General features: G+C 44.4%; 1 protein-coding gene and 1 long non-coding RNA gene across 10 annotated transcripts in view; one reads left to right on the top strand and one right to left on the bottom strand.

The window, feature by feature from the left end:
• Slc9b2 (solute carrier family 9, subfamily B (NHA2, cation proton antiporter 2), member 2) overlaps window positions 1–12,907 on the bottom strand; it is a 35,195-nt gene extending 22,288 nt beyond the window's left edge. For 2 of the 9 annotated variants that reach the window (XM_006502398.3, XM_006502402.3), the window contains exons 1-4: window positions 12,777–12,857; window positions 4,608–4,677; window positions 3,365–3,504; window positions 2,098–2,278 (exon numbers count right to left, since the gene is read on the bottom strand). In XM_006502398.3, coding sequence (XP_006502461.1) covers window positions 2,098–2,278; window positions 3,365–3,454 — 271 coding nt within the window. In that variant the 5' untranslated portion in view covers window positions 3,455–3,504; window positions 4,608–4,677; window positions 12,777–12,857. Of the gene's footprint in view, window positions 1–2,097; window positions 2,279–3,364; window positions 3,505–4,607; window positions 4,678–12,776 lie in introns of all 9 variants that reach the window. The other 7 variants (XR_003954430.1, XM_006502400.4, NM_178877.6 and 4 more) reach the window with 7 other exon arrangements.
• The window catches only part of Gm46826, a 33,822-nt gene continuing 25,035 nt past the window's right edge, over window positions 4,305–13,091 (top strand). Inside the window, exon 1 of the long non-coding RNA XR_001783991.2 lies at window positions 4,305–4,325. This is a non-coding gene — a long non-coding RNA (predicted gene, 46826). The remainder of the gene's footprint in view (window positions 4,326–13,091) is intronic.

Raw genomic sequence — 13,091 nt, 5'->3', positions numbered from 1 at the left:
TATATTTTAAAATGAGTTCTCGGGGCTGTTGAGATAGCTCAGTGGGTAAGTGCTGAAATGAACATGAAAATCTACTTGTAGCTCCAGTGCTCAGGACATAGATGCGATCCCAGAGCAAGCTGGCTAGCTAGACCAAGCGAATCAATAATCGAGTGCAGTTTAGAGTGCGTGTCATTGATATGGACACGGACATACCACAGACCAATGCCGCAGCCCCATGGAGTGGCAAAGCCTCCCCCGTGTGAGGTTGAAAGGGATGGCGAAGCCTTCTTCTCATCCACGTGCAAATGCTGACAGTCTGGCTTCCTCCCATGGATGGTCATTGCCTAAAGGCTGCTCCCCTAGAGACTGTTCCCACGGAGGTTAGCTAAGCCCGTCTCCGTGTTCAGCTGTATATAATATCCCTATGCCCTGTGTAGTATCTGTATGTAGTCATCCCTTCTCCATGGGCAACTGTAATAATAAACATGCCGAGCCTCCACCTGATCCCAGCTTTTCATTCTCTTGCCACCCCAGTGAGGTCAATCCTGGTCAGGGTTCCGTGACCCGAGGCACGCAGGAGTGTGACGCCCAGCCTCAGTATCTAGTACACGATGGAAGAAGACTTAACATCAACCTCTGGCTCTACACGCGCATGCACACTAATGCATGAACACACACACACACACACACACACACACACATGCACACACAGTGCCACAAAATGCATTAAAAAAAAGATTAAAATAAAAATGAGACCTCAAATCACATTACTCATTTTGACACATTCCTCAGGCAATAGGTATCTGTTTTTATTATAAATGTTTTAACTAGCTAGCTATGTGTCATATTTTCAGTGGTAAAAGTTAAAAAAATAATACAAAGGAAAGAAAAGGTATCGAATGGCATGTGGCCTCTCAGCTAGTTCATATCCCGGAACCTGGTTTTCTGTTCCTAATCGCTTAAGATTTTTTCGCACACTGATTCAGAATCTTACTTTCCCAACAAAAACCTTGCACCACCTAAGGTAGAACATATTATATTTGTTGTCATTGGCCTGGATGAAAACGAGGACAATGTCTGTGAGAGCTTCCTTCTGAAGGACAGCTCTAAGAAGACTCAGCTCAGGCTGAGTGGGTGGCATTGGAGAGGCTAAGGCAGGAGGATCATGAGTCCTGAGCTACAGAGACAGCCTTTGTTGAAACAAATAAAAACAAAACAAAACAAAACAAAACAAAAACAGAGAAACAAAAAACAACCACAAACCAGACACACACAAATCAAGGTCACGAGGACTGGGAATTGAGAATCCAGCCTTAGTTTTCAGGAAAAGAGAGATAGAAAGCTGTAAGAATAACTGAAATAATGTTTTCATTCTCAACAGTTTCCAAAATTGTCTAAAAATCTGCCTTACAGACAATTTTCAACCTCTTCTCTCTTGAATGATTGCACAGCTAACCTATACTATGGGCACAGCGTGCGGGTCCACACACAATCGTACACGCACTCTCTTCCTTTGTAATTAAGATGTTGTATCACTGATTTTGAACATCTGTACAGTCACCAAATTTCTCACATATCTTGGGTTACTGCCATAAACTAAAAGACAAATACATCTAAACTGAAACAATGTCCAAAAGAAGTCAGGATAAATCTTTCTCCCTCCCCCAAATCCTCAAAGTCTACAAAGAAATGGGTGATTGGCAAAGCAAGACTCTGGCTCAGCATCAGTCGAGATGCTCTGATGAGATCAACATTTACAGAATGCTCTTCTGGTGATGAGACATTGGCCAACGGTGCGCTTCCTGGAGCCTTTCTTACAGGGATTGTATGAAATTGCCCAGATCCAGAAGTTCTCTCATCTCTGCTCTTTGTGACTCAAGAAAGTACTCCCTCAAATGTGGCCACAGACACCTCTGGAGCCACAGTTTGAGAGGGAGTGCTTTTTACCCCTATCCGGAGTGACTGTGCACCACAACCGGGTCAGCTGTTCCGCCTAACAATTTCAACTTAAGAACAGTAGATTTCTTGCTGTCTTTTTAACCGCATGACTTGGGAAGCTCTCACTATGACATCATCTCTGGTCACTTTCTGAGTTCATCCCCGCCGTACACACACCGTTCGTTATCACTCTTGCCAGGCAGCCTCGTGGAGGGCAGGCCAGGAATCGCCTCAGACTCTGCAGGCCATTGGGTTCTGTTGGTGAGTCCTGTGGCTTTTTTTCACCGCTGGTCAGCAGGTTACTGCCTTCTGTCGGTTCACTTCTGTCTGTACCTCTGAGGCTCATGACTCTCTCTTCCTGGATTTAAAACGAAATTTTAAGTCTTTAAAACTTTATTTTCACACATCTTTTAGCTATTGGCTTATCAAGTATCAAATCAAATCTCAAATCAAGTTGCCTTTATTAGAACTGAGGATTAATAACTTATAAACACGCATCTTTATTACCAACATGTCACCTCGTACTTAGAAGAAGAACCACTGAAGAACATTGAACAATAAGTCCCTGGTTTTAAATTTTTAAATGGGTAGGTCATGGAAACATAAAGTTACATAGTACGATGTAACTATGTAACCAGGCCCCCCAAATTAATACAGTTAACACATAATTCAAGGTCATAGCAAGTAAATGGATCAAAGTGATTTAAGAAAGGGGAGGAGGAGGAGGGAGAGAGAGGGAAAGAGAGCAAGGGAGGTAAGCACACAAACTCACATAAAAAGATGTTCTCAACCTGTGGGTCACGACCCTTGGGGGGGGGGCATCAAACTACCTTGTCACAGGGGTTGAGTCATACCATCAGAAAACACAGATGTTTACCTTACAATTCCTAACAGTAGCAAAATTACAGTTATGACGTAGCAGCAAAAGTAATTTTCTGGTTGGGAGGTCACCACCGCATGAGGAACTGTATTAAAGGGTTTCAACATTAGGAATGTTGAGAACCACTGAACTAGGGCTTAGACCAGGAACACCAAGCATAATGTCTACCAGTTAATAGCTAAGGTCATTGGTGGCTGGCCCTACCTGAGGTTGGCAAAAGAGCCTACAAAATTACATTATCTACCTACTCTGATCTATATGAGCATAGAAGCTAATCACGAGGAGGATTTTTCTTTCCTTATTTATTTATTTATCTTTTTTTTATTTATTTATTTTTGAGACAGGGTCTCGCCAGGTTACTCGGGCTGGCTGCATGCTCACAATACTTCCGTATCCCTCTTCCGAGTGCTGGTATTTCAGGAGTGTGTCACCTGGCTCTTCCAGGAGAACTGTTAGTTGACTGGTAAAGAGTGAGGAGAAATGACTCTCTCTGTTTCAAAGCCATCCATAGTCATGTGCTTAAGGGAACAGCTGGGGCTCCCTGGCTTTGACTGGAGATTTTACCTGTAGTTCGTGATGTGGAGGAGCCTCGTGTGTGATCCCCGTAGGTGGCTTTGAATGCTGACATTCAGCTGTCTTATCTTCATCCTCCATGTCTTATAATTTCGAAGATGATGACTCAGGGATGAGGAGCCAGAGCTGCTCTGAAGGAAATACAGCATCGACAGAGGGTGTTGAAGATCGTTGGAAGTAGATGAGCAAATTTACCTTTTCTTTTCTTTCCTTGGGACCCCGAGGGCGGACCTACAGTGAGTCAGACATTTCTCAACCTTTCCTTTGCTGACCTGTTTTAGAGCCCAACGTATTATCTTCATCCTTATCTAGTTTTTGGCTGCTCTTGAATAAACCCTTGTTGGCTTATCGCATCCTAATTCCTTTCCCATCATTCCTTGAGGGTAATTCTTTGAAACACACACAGAGCTCTATCGATCCTAGATTGCCCTAGCTAATGGGCCGACTCCACACAAGCAAGACTGACCTCTCAGGTGACTTTCCAGCGTTGACGCCGGAACAAAGACACCTGAGGAAACCTCTTCGGATCCCATTATTTTCTGAGAGACGAGAGTCATTTATTCCTGCCTTGTCTACATTTCTGTATTGTTGTGATTGCTGTGGTAAGATTTTTCCCATGTGGAACTTTGAGTGCATTTAGAAAAGAAATCTGTGCGATTTTTAAAACTTTGGAAAGAAGAAAATTATATGGTTTGCCTTGGCAATAAAAACTTTCTTGGATATATACTGCAATTTTGGGGGAATAACTTAATTCCATTTGCCACAATTTGAGATCATTTTCTGGTTTTGTGGTTTTCAGAGCAGGCGAGGAAGCACTTGGGGAATCACTTACAGCAGTTTTCAAATACTTCTAAGACAGAAGTGTGGCCTCAAGTGAAACAAAAGCCTTAAATTCAACAAATGGAGCAGATGACAGAGGGCCTGCGAGATCCTTGTCTTCATCCAGAGTCAGGTGAGCCGACTTGGAGAAAGTCTCTATAAATGTACTTTCCCATAACATCAGGCATTTGTTAAACAAGCCCTCTATTCTTCAGCTTAATTTAAAAACCAATCTAAATGCTGAAAATTACTTACTGCACTATTTAAATGGACAGGAGGGAGCTATAAAGTTGCAAAGGTCAAGTAAACCATACTTCTTTCTACAAATTAACGCTGCTGAAAGATCGCTACAAGGGCAGAAACTAGTCACTTTCCTTAGTTTTAAGATTTTGTTTTAAACTATGCATATGTGTACCTGTTTGTGCAGTTACCCATGGAGGTCAGAAGAGGGCGCTGGATCCCACGGAGTCGGAGTTGTGAGCCACCTGGTATGGGTGCCGAGAACCTTAACCTTAGTTACACCTTTATTGATGAGATGCAATTCCATGACCAAGGCAATTTATAGAGGAAAACATTTAACTGGAGGCTTGCTTACAGTTTCAGAGGGTAAGACCATGATGTGGGGGTGGGGTGGCAGCAGGCAGGCAGGCATGGTGCTGGAGCTGTATATGACAGCTCCCAGCAGACCCGTAAGTTTCAGACGGAGAGGGGTCTGGTTCTGGCACGGACTTTTGAAATCTCAAAGCCTACCTCAGTGACACACCTCTTTCAACAAGGCCATACCCCCTAATCCTTCCCAAACAGTTCAACTAACTGATGGCCAAGCATTCAAATATATGAGCCTGTGAGGGCCATTCTTGTTCAAACTACCACAAACCCCAGTTCAGTTCCTCAGGAAGAACAGTACAGACTATTGCTTCAGCCCCCAAACTAGTTACTTTCTTATTTTGTTGCATTAGTGAGTGACAGGAACATAAGTGCTTTTGTGTAACCTAGAAACTATGTTAAAAACATGACATGTTGTTTTGAACTAAGAATTTGTTTTGACAAAATAAATATAAACTTGTTTTGACTTAAAGACTGCTATTGTTGTAACAGGAGAAAAATACTTGCACCGTGAACAACCTAACATGTTTTTGACTGAACAAAACAGAAAAAAATATTTAGGTGAAAAATGTGCAAAATACCCCAAAGCTAAACACATGGTGAGCCTGATGAACCATGATCTGAAACACACAAAGAGTTTAAGAACTCAAACCAGACAGTGGCCCCTAGGGATTGCACTGCTGTGTTCTGGAGACATTGTATCCCAAGCCCCTGCTCTGGTTGCTATTGGCAACAGGACTTTGAGACTGGCCTTGGTGTGGTTCTGGCTTTCCTGACTTCCTACACAGGCCGGCTTGTCAGTGCTAGGTGCTGGCTGATGCTCTCAAGGACCTTGTGGGATCTCCAGCAGTGCCATCCTCCAGCCTGCCACAGCTACAGGACTTTAGTGCACACAGGGATGGAGCCCGCCAGCTCTGGAAGTGTGCTAACCAGTGGAGCCTTGTAGCAATTTTCTGCTCAAACAACTGTTCCTCTCTTGTGGACATAATGGTTTTTTGTGCTCTGTGTAAAGCTTATCCTTGTGTTGTTCAAATGCTGATTTCTCTGCCCTCATATCTTGTTTCAATCAAGCATTATAATGCTTAGATCAAAAATCTCCTGTCTCAAGTTTGTGTAAACAGTTCTTACCCTTTATCCTCTGCCTTGTCAATAAAAGCTGATCATTCAATGGCTGGGCAGAAAAAAAAATAGGGGCAGAGACTTCTGCCAGTTTGGAGAGAGGAGGAAGGGTGGGGGGGAGTTGGAGTTGGAACCGTGAGGAAGGGGTCTACCATGAGGAGGAAGCAAAGGTTCTTAGGAGTTCACCTGGACGATGGAAGCCTTAATTATGAGTACTGTGAGTGTGGCAAGGGAGGTTGTTATATTAGCATAGAGAGTTAGAGAAGATCAGTGAACTGCCCAGGTATTGAAGTGCAGCTTAAAATAAATCTTTGTTTCTCTGTGTGGTTATTGGGGACTAGCAAAGGCAAAGAAATGCAGAAACCAGATTAATTTACAGTTTACATTTATATTAAAAGTTTATTTTATCCCTTCTTGGTGAGATGTTGTTTACAGAAGATTGCCATAACCTTTATATTAGCATGGCATTTTAAGGAATGCTAGAAAATAGCAAACCATTTTTGAAAGGCAATCTGTGTGCATCCTGATAGCTGAGTGGGCCACAGCCCACCAGCCGTGCTCTCTGCAGTTGCTTTCCTGGTGCCAAAACATCAGACTTAAACAGCACAAAGGAGGAAGGCTTTATCTGAGCTCATGGTTTTAGAGGCACCACACTGCTTGAAGGGCAGGGTCCAGGTCTCCCATAGCAACTGTCTAGGACTCCCATAGCAACTGTCCAGGTCTCCCATAGCAACTGTCCAGGTCTCCCATAGCAACTGGGAAGGAGAGGAAGGGTCAGGGCAAACTGGAGAGCAGTGTGAAAGGATGACTGTGTGTGCAGGAGAATACAACACACACACACACACACACACACACACACAGAGAGAGAGAGAGAGAGAGAGAGAGAGAGAGAATATACGAATATACAGGAATTAGCCAAAGTAAGATATAGTTAGTAAGGATATATCCCAATCACCTACATCCCGAAAACATCCCATCTCACCTTTGTAAGTACATCTTAATAATGGCATAATTTTATGACCCCCATCAAACAACCAATCAGCTTATTAGGTTAGACCCCATTTTCTACTCTTCTAGGTAATTCTCAATCATTGACAATCAAGATTAACCACTATGTTTCTTGCCTGTGCTTAATGGGAAAATCTTATTGAGAATTTACATATATTGCTTGATAATATTTGTAATGCATCTATTTCATTGTAATGCATCATTGGTTTGGAACTTAAACCAAAAGGGATATCAGTAAATGGTATAGATTTCTAGGATGGGATTTATAGCAGGAATGAGGTGGGGGGGGGAGTGGGGTGCCTCCATGTAAACGCCAGGGGGCCCCACAGACACAAAAGCATCTACTGCAGGAGGACCTAATTGAGGACTGCCTGAGAGACCAAGGATTAAGATGCAGACAATGCCAGTCAATTAGGAACTGCTGTTTAGAATAGATGCTTTCTTAGGACCAAAGGGGCCCTGGTGGAGGGTATTAAAGGAGCTTGCAGCAGTGTTCCTGGAGGAGTCTGTCACTGACTCTGCTTCAACTCACCCCCAACCCCTCGAGCAGGTAGGGTCTGGCTGTGAGCAGTTCAGAGCACAGGAAACTGGAATTAAGTCACTTTTCAAAGTGATCCATTCTCTTTAATGGAGTGGTGCTCTTTAAAAGGGGTTGAGGGGACAGGCATGGTGGTGGTGCACTCCTTTTTTGTTTGTTTGTTTGCTTGCTTGCTTGCTTGTGACAGGGTTTCTCTGTGTAGCCCTAGCCATCCTAGAACTAGTTCTGTAATCCAGGCTGGTCTCCAACTCAAGATATGCCTACCTCTGTCTCCTGAGTTCTGGGACTAAAGATGTGCACCACCACACCCAGTTAGAACACATCTTTAATCCCAGAAGGAGGCAGAGGCCAGTAGATCTCTGTAACTTTAAGACCAGCTTCATCTACATAGAGAGTTCCAAGACATCCAGGGCTATATAGACCTGTTTCAAGTAAGTAAGTAAGTGTGTGTGTGTGTGTGTGTGTGTGTGTGTGTGTGTGTGTGTGTGTGTTGAATAAGAGGCTGCAGGAAGATCTCTTTCCATTCCTTTCTGCAATGTCACGTGGCGTTGCCCCTCCATCCTTACAGCAGACCTGTACTCTGCATGAGGATACAGCAAGAAGGTGCTGGCTTGTAAACTGAGAGCAAGCTCCCACCAGACACCAGCTCTTAGAACCTTGGAATATCCTGCCTCTAGAACTGTGAGGAATAAATATCTACTAATAAATGAACCAGCGTGTAGCATTTTGTTACAGCAGCATGAACGGACTGACTGTTGAAATGCTCTGTGAGTTGTATCCATTCATGATAGATGCTCATTACCTATTGTACAATGAGTGTTCTACATTTGGTAGTCACCCATCCAAGCGCTGAAACAGGAGCTTCTCAGACTAAACCTCTGTTTTGTTGGTTTTCTCTTGTTAGTTTTGAGGAAGCTCTAGTTAGCTGGCACTGCACTTAGCACCCTCTTGCCTGAGCCCCCTCAGCGTGCCAACATACCAGGCTCTCCTACAAAGTTTCTATGGGGAACAAATATTCTAGCTCTGGGTTCTGCTTATCAACTCAATTTAATGTTCACCTCTCCAAAGGTCCCCTACGCAGCAGTGAGGAATTCAGGCCAGGTCACAGGAAAGGTTAGAACTCTCCTAAAGAATTCTAGCGAATTCCTCAATTCCAAGAGAATTGCTGAAACAGCTATGAATGTTTCCCTTTCTGAGAATGATCTTCTCTGAGAGCTCTAGGTGTGTCAACCACAGGAGGCCAAGCTATCAAAGGGAAGCATCTGTTGTGCAATTTGGTTTATTACCCTGGTGATTTTGTTAACTTAGTAATGTAAAAACACTAATGAGCTATAAAATATAAGAAAATGATACCAAAGGTAGGAGGGACTTGATTCTTGTTTCTCGCTACTCTATCTTCCTTCCAAAGGTAACATTTTTAATTGCAAATTTAGCATATGTACCAATATGTGGTACGGATATGGCTTACTGCATATCTAAAAGCCACTTGGATCTCTTGCTTGGCTCTAGCGATAGAGTCAGGATTAGTCTGAATCAGTGTCTATGACATTACTCTTTTTCAGATTTTGTTTTAGGGCTATGAAAGGTTCATGCCAATGATTAATATATTTCGTTTTAGTAAATTTCTTTTTTGAAAGGAGAAAAAGCTTAAAATTTGGTCTTTAAGTGCCTATCGTGTTGCGGGGGGGGGGGGGGAGCTTTAGTTGATGAAGGTTCCATGTGTCTTGGAACTTTAGCAGCCTGCCTTCCTTCACTCATAGAAAGTCAAGACTAGCTGATCATAGACAGCACACAGTCCAGAGCCCTGATAGCATGGGGCTACTGAAAAATCCCTAGACCACTACCCCTCAGATGCCATGTTCTGCGAGGAAAGGAAATCTGTTATTTTTCAAGGGTGTTTTGATAAAAAATATATAAATCCTGTTACTATGCCAAAACATTTTGGCAACCACCACAGGCTAATTTGCCCCAGAACCAGCTCTGAGAATTTCAGGTGAGAAGCAGTGTTGAATCGCTGTTGGTCGACATCTGCGTAGCTTCACTATACATTGTTAAATCTCAATAGAGAATCCGTGGTCAAAACACTGGGGTAGTCATGAGACGCTGGACTCAAACCCTGAAAGACGGTGTCATTTGTAAAAGGAACTAGAACAGAGCATTTCAGAGGAAGACATTGCAAGTGTAAGGATTACATGTGAAGTGGATGCTCATGGCAGGAATTCTATGTGCTGTGTTAACCAGGGCATAGCAAGGTATAAAATGTGAGCAGTCCGAGGAAATGACTTCTAGACCTAACCCCACAGCTTCACTTCATGTGTAACAAATATATATACAGACAGATAGATAGATAACCAAAAACCAACAGGAGTTTAGGTTCTAGGCTCCATGCACAAATCAGAAATCACTCCAGGTGTTTTAAGTAGAAAGATATGCTAAAAAGAGAGTTAGATAACCCTGAGGTTTTTGAAGTGCTAGAATAGCAGCAGGGTCTAAGCTGGGCCCTGAAGGACGAACCCCAGAGTACTAGCAACTCACTATTAAGAAATGTTCTATTTTTTGCCACAGGCAAGAGTTTCCACAGGGTGTGTGAAATTCAAGAACAATGTTATAGCTGTAATTAGAGAAGGTAGGATCTGACTGTAATTTTCATAGGACAGGAATATAACTGTGGTGATTTGAACATGAATGGACTCCGGAGGTTCATACAGTTGCATACTTAGTCTCCAGTTAGTAGAACCCTGTAGGAAGGATGAGGAGGTGTGGCCTTGGAGGAGACAGGTCACTAAGGCCTGGCTTTGAGGCTGAAGATTTATTTATTTTATATATGTGATTACACTGTTGCTGTCTTCAGACACACCAGAAGAGTGCATCAGATCCCATTACAGATGATTGTGAGCCACCATGTGGTAGCTGGGAATTGAACTCAAGATCCCTGGTAGAGTAGTCAGTGCTCGTAACCACTGAGCCATCTCTCCAGCCTGACTTTGAGGTTTTTAAAAGCACATACCATTGCCAGTGTGTCTCTGCTCTTGGGGAATTTCAAGAGAGTTCTCAGCTACTGTGTCCAGCACCTGCTCACCTGCGGCTGCCATGCTCCCTGTCAGATGATTAAAATCTTTTACCCTCTGAAATTGTAAGCACCCCCAAGCCTTTTTCCTCTACCATTTTCCTTGGTCATGGTGTCTTATCACAGCAATAGGAAAGTAACCAAGTCAGTGTCCAACTACCTCCCTCAACTTTTGAAACAGGGACTCACGACGTGGCCTAGACTGGCCTTAAGCAGTCTTTGTACTGCCTCAGTCTCCTGAAGAGAGGGATTACAGGCCTGTACTCCACCTCACCCCCACTCTCACACCTCCAACTGCCTCCTGTCAGTCACAAGAGGGCGGAGGACTTAACACTGGAAAACCAAGTCTGCAAGTCTCAGTGGACAGGGGCCCCCCGCACCAGCACCTTTGTAGGCTCAGGCAGAGCATCTGCTTGCTAAATTCGAGATGTACACCCAAACTCAGCCAGAAGAAAAGCTGTGGACACGAATATGAGCAAGAATCGAATGAGTGTTAATTTCCACATTCACACAGAAACTTTGCATGTAAGATCTAGGATCCAGGCCTCATGGGGTCACTATCACTAACACCTCTGGCTTACTCTCTGCTTCTTTCTTCTTCTTCTTCTTCTTCTTCTTCTTCTTCTTCTTCTTCTTCTTCTTCTTCTTCTTCTTCTTCTTCTTCTTCTTCTTCCTCTTCTTCTTCTCCTCCTCCTCCTCCTCCTCCTTCTCCCCTCCCTCTTCCCTTCTCCTCCACCTCCTCTTCCTCTCCTTCCTCCTCCTCCTCCTCTTCTTCTTCTTTAGACATGGTCTCACTATATAGCTCTGGCTGTTTTGGAACTCAGTCTGTAGGCCAGGTTGGCCTCAAACTCACAGAGATCCACCTGCTTCTGCCTCCCAAGTGATGGAATTAAAGTTGTGAGTCACTACATCTGGCTTATCCTTTCTCTCTCTCTTTCTTTCTTTCTTTCTTTCTTTCTTTCTTTCTTTCTTTCTTTCTTTCTTTCTTTCTTTCTTTTTTTAAATTCTGTCTTCACACACACCAGAAGAGGAAATCAGATCCCATTAGAGATGGTTGTGAGCTACCATGTGGTTGCTGGGAATTGAACTCAGGACTCTTAACTACTGAGCCATCTCTCCAGCTCTCCTTCTGGCTCATTCTTAATTCCTCTTGTGGGTACTCCAAAAGGGCTGAGAATATAGTTGATGGGGTTGTAACCCTAAAGACTTTTTATGCCAGAAAATATATAACATGCCCTAGTCAGTGGGTTGGTGAGTTTTTTGTCAACTTGACATAAACTAGAGTCATCTGGAAAGAGGAAATCTAAATTAATAATATGCCTCCATCAGATTGGCATGTAGACAAGTGTGACAAGACATTTTCTTGACTAATGTTTGTTGGGGGGTAGGGCCCAGACCACTGTGGGTCCCCATGGCGGTCCTGGAGCCTATAAAAAGGCAAACCGAGGTAGCCATAGAGAGCAAACCTGTAAGCAGCATCCCTCCATAGCTTCTATTTAGTTCCTGCCTTGAGTGTCTACCGCAAATTCCCTTCTTTGGACTGTGAGCCTGTGATATGAAATACATCTTTCTTCCCCATGTTGCTTGTGCTCCTGGTGTGTATCACAGTTACAGGGGGCTGTCACTTTGCCCACGTCCCCAGAGCAGCGTGCATGCTCAGGATCTAAAGTCTTGTTTAGGCATACTCTGATCCCAGAGCTGCGTTCTGAACTCCTGGAGGGTGGAAACGGTATGCAATCCACACGTGATTATCTCCTGTGCCTGCTTAGCTCAGAGAAGACATGCAGGTGTCTGCTGAACCTTCAAACCTATGAATCGGTAATCCAGCACCCACCCACGATGCAGCATCTGTATCTGCTAAGGGGCGGGGCCGTCTCAGAGGGAAAAGAGAGTAGACCTGCTCCAGGCAACTGCTCCACGGTCCACCTTACTTGCTGGGGGCTTAAAGCTCCCTGCCGTTAATGTTTTGGTGAAATCAATCTCACCGGAGTCTGAGCAAGTGTGTGACAAGAAGCTGATGCCTGGCAAGTAAGAGGGCTACAGCTCACGTGCTCTGAGCAGGCATCACATTGTCTAGGGTCTAGACTTGAAGATCCTCAGCACCCAGTCCAAAAACTGAGAGCTAAAACAAAAACAAGGAAAACCCCCGCTCGAACACACACACACACACACACACACACACACACACACACACACACATTCCCGTACCAGCTATGCGCATGGGTTGTTTGCTCGGTGCTACTCACCTCATTGCTGGCAGTCTGCGCAGGCCTCCTGGCTTCCGTTGAGTGGGAGTTGAGCCTAGGTTTACCAAGGCGTGCTAGGTTAGGGCGGTGCTGTGGCTGGGGGCCGGCGGAAAACAGGGAGGTCCAGTGGCGCGGGGCGGGGTAGGGAGGGGCGGGGCAGGGAGGGGCAGGGCGGGGCACACTCTCAGTTCAGGGCTCTGCTCATTCAGCCAGAGGGAGACCCTGGCCCACGCGCCCCAGCTTCCAGCAGCCTCTGGCCACCTCTCAAGGCTAAGAGCAGCAGGCTCTCTCACTGTTCCTGAATCTCCTAAATTC

Source organism: Mus musculus, chromosome 3, assembly GCF_000001635.26.
Source record: "Mus musculus strain C57BL/6J chromosome 3, GRCm38.p6 C57BL/6J".
Taxonomy (NCBI): Eukaryota; Metazoa; Chordata; class Mammalia; order Rodentia; family Muridae; genus Mus; species Mus musculus.
Note: the sequence above shows the minus strand (reverse complement) of the source record. Positions and strands in the feature narration are given on the sequence as shown.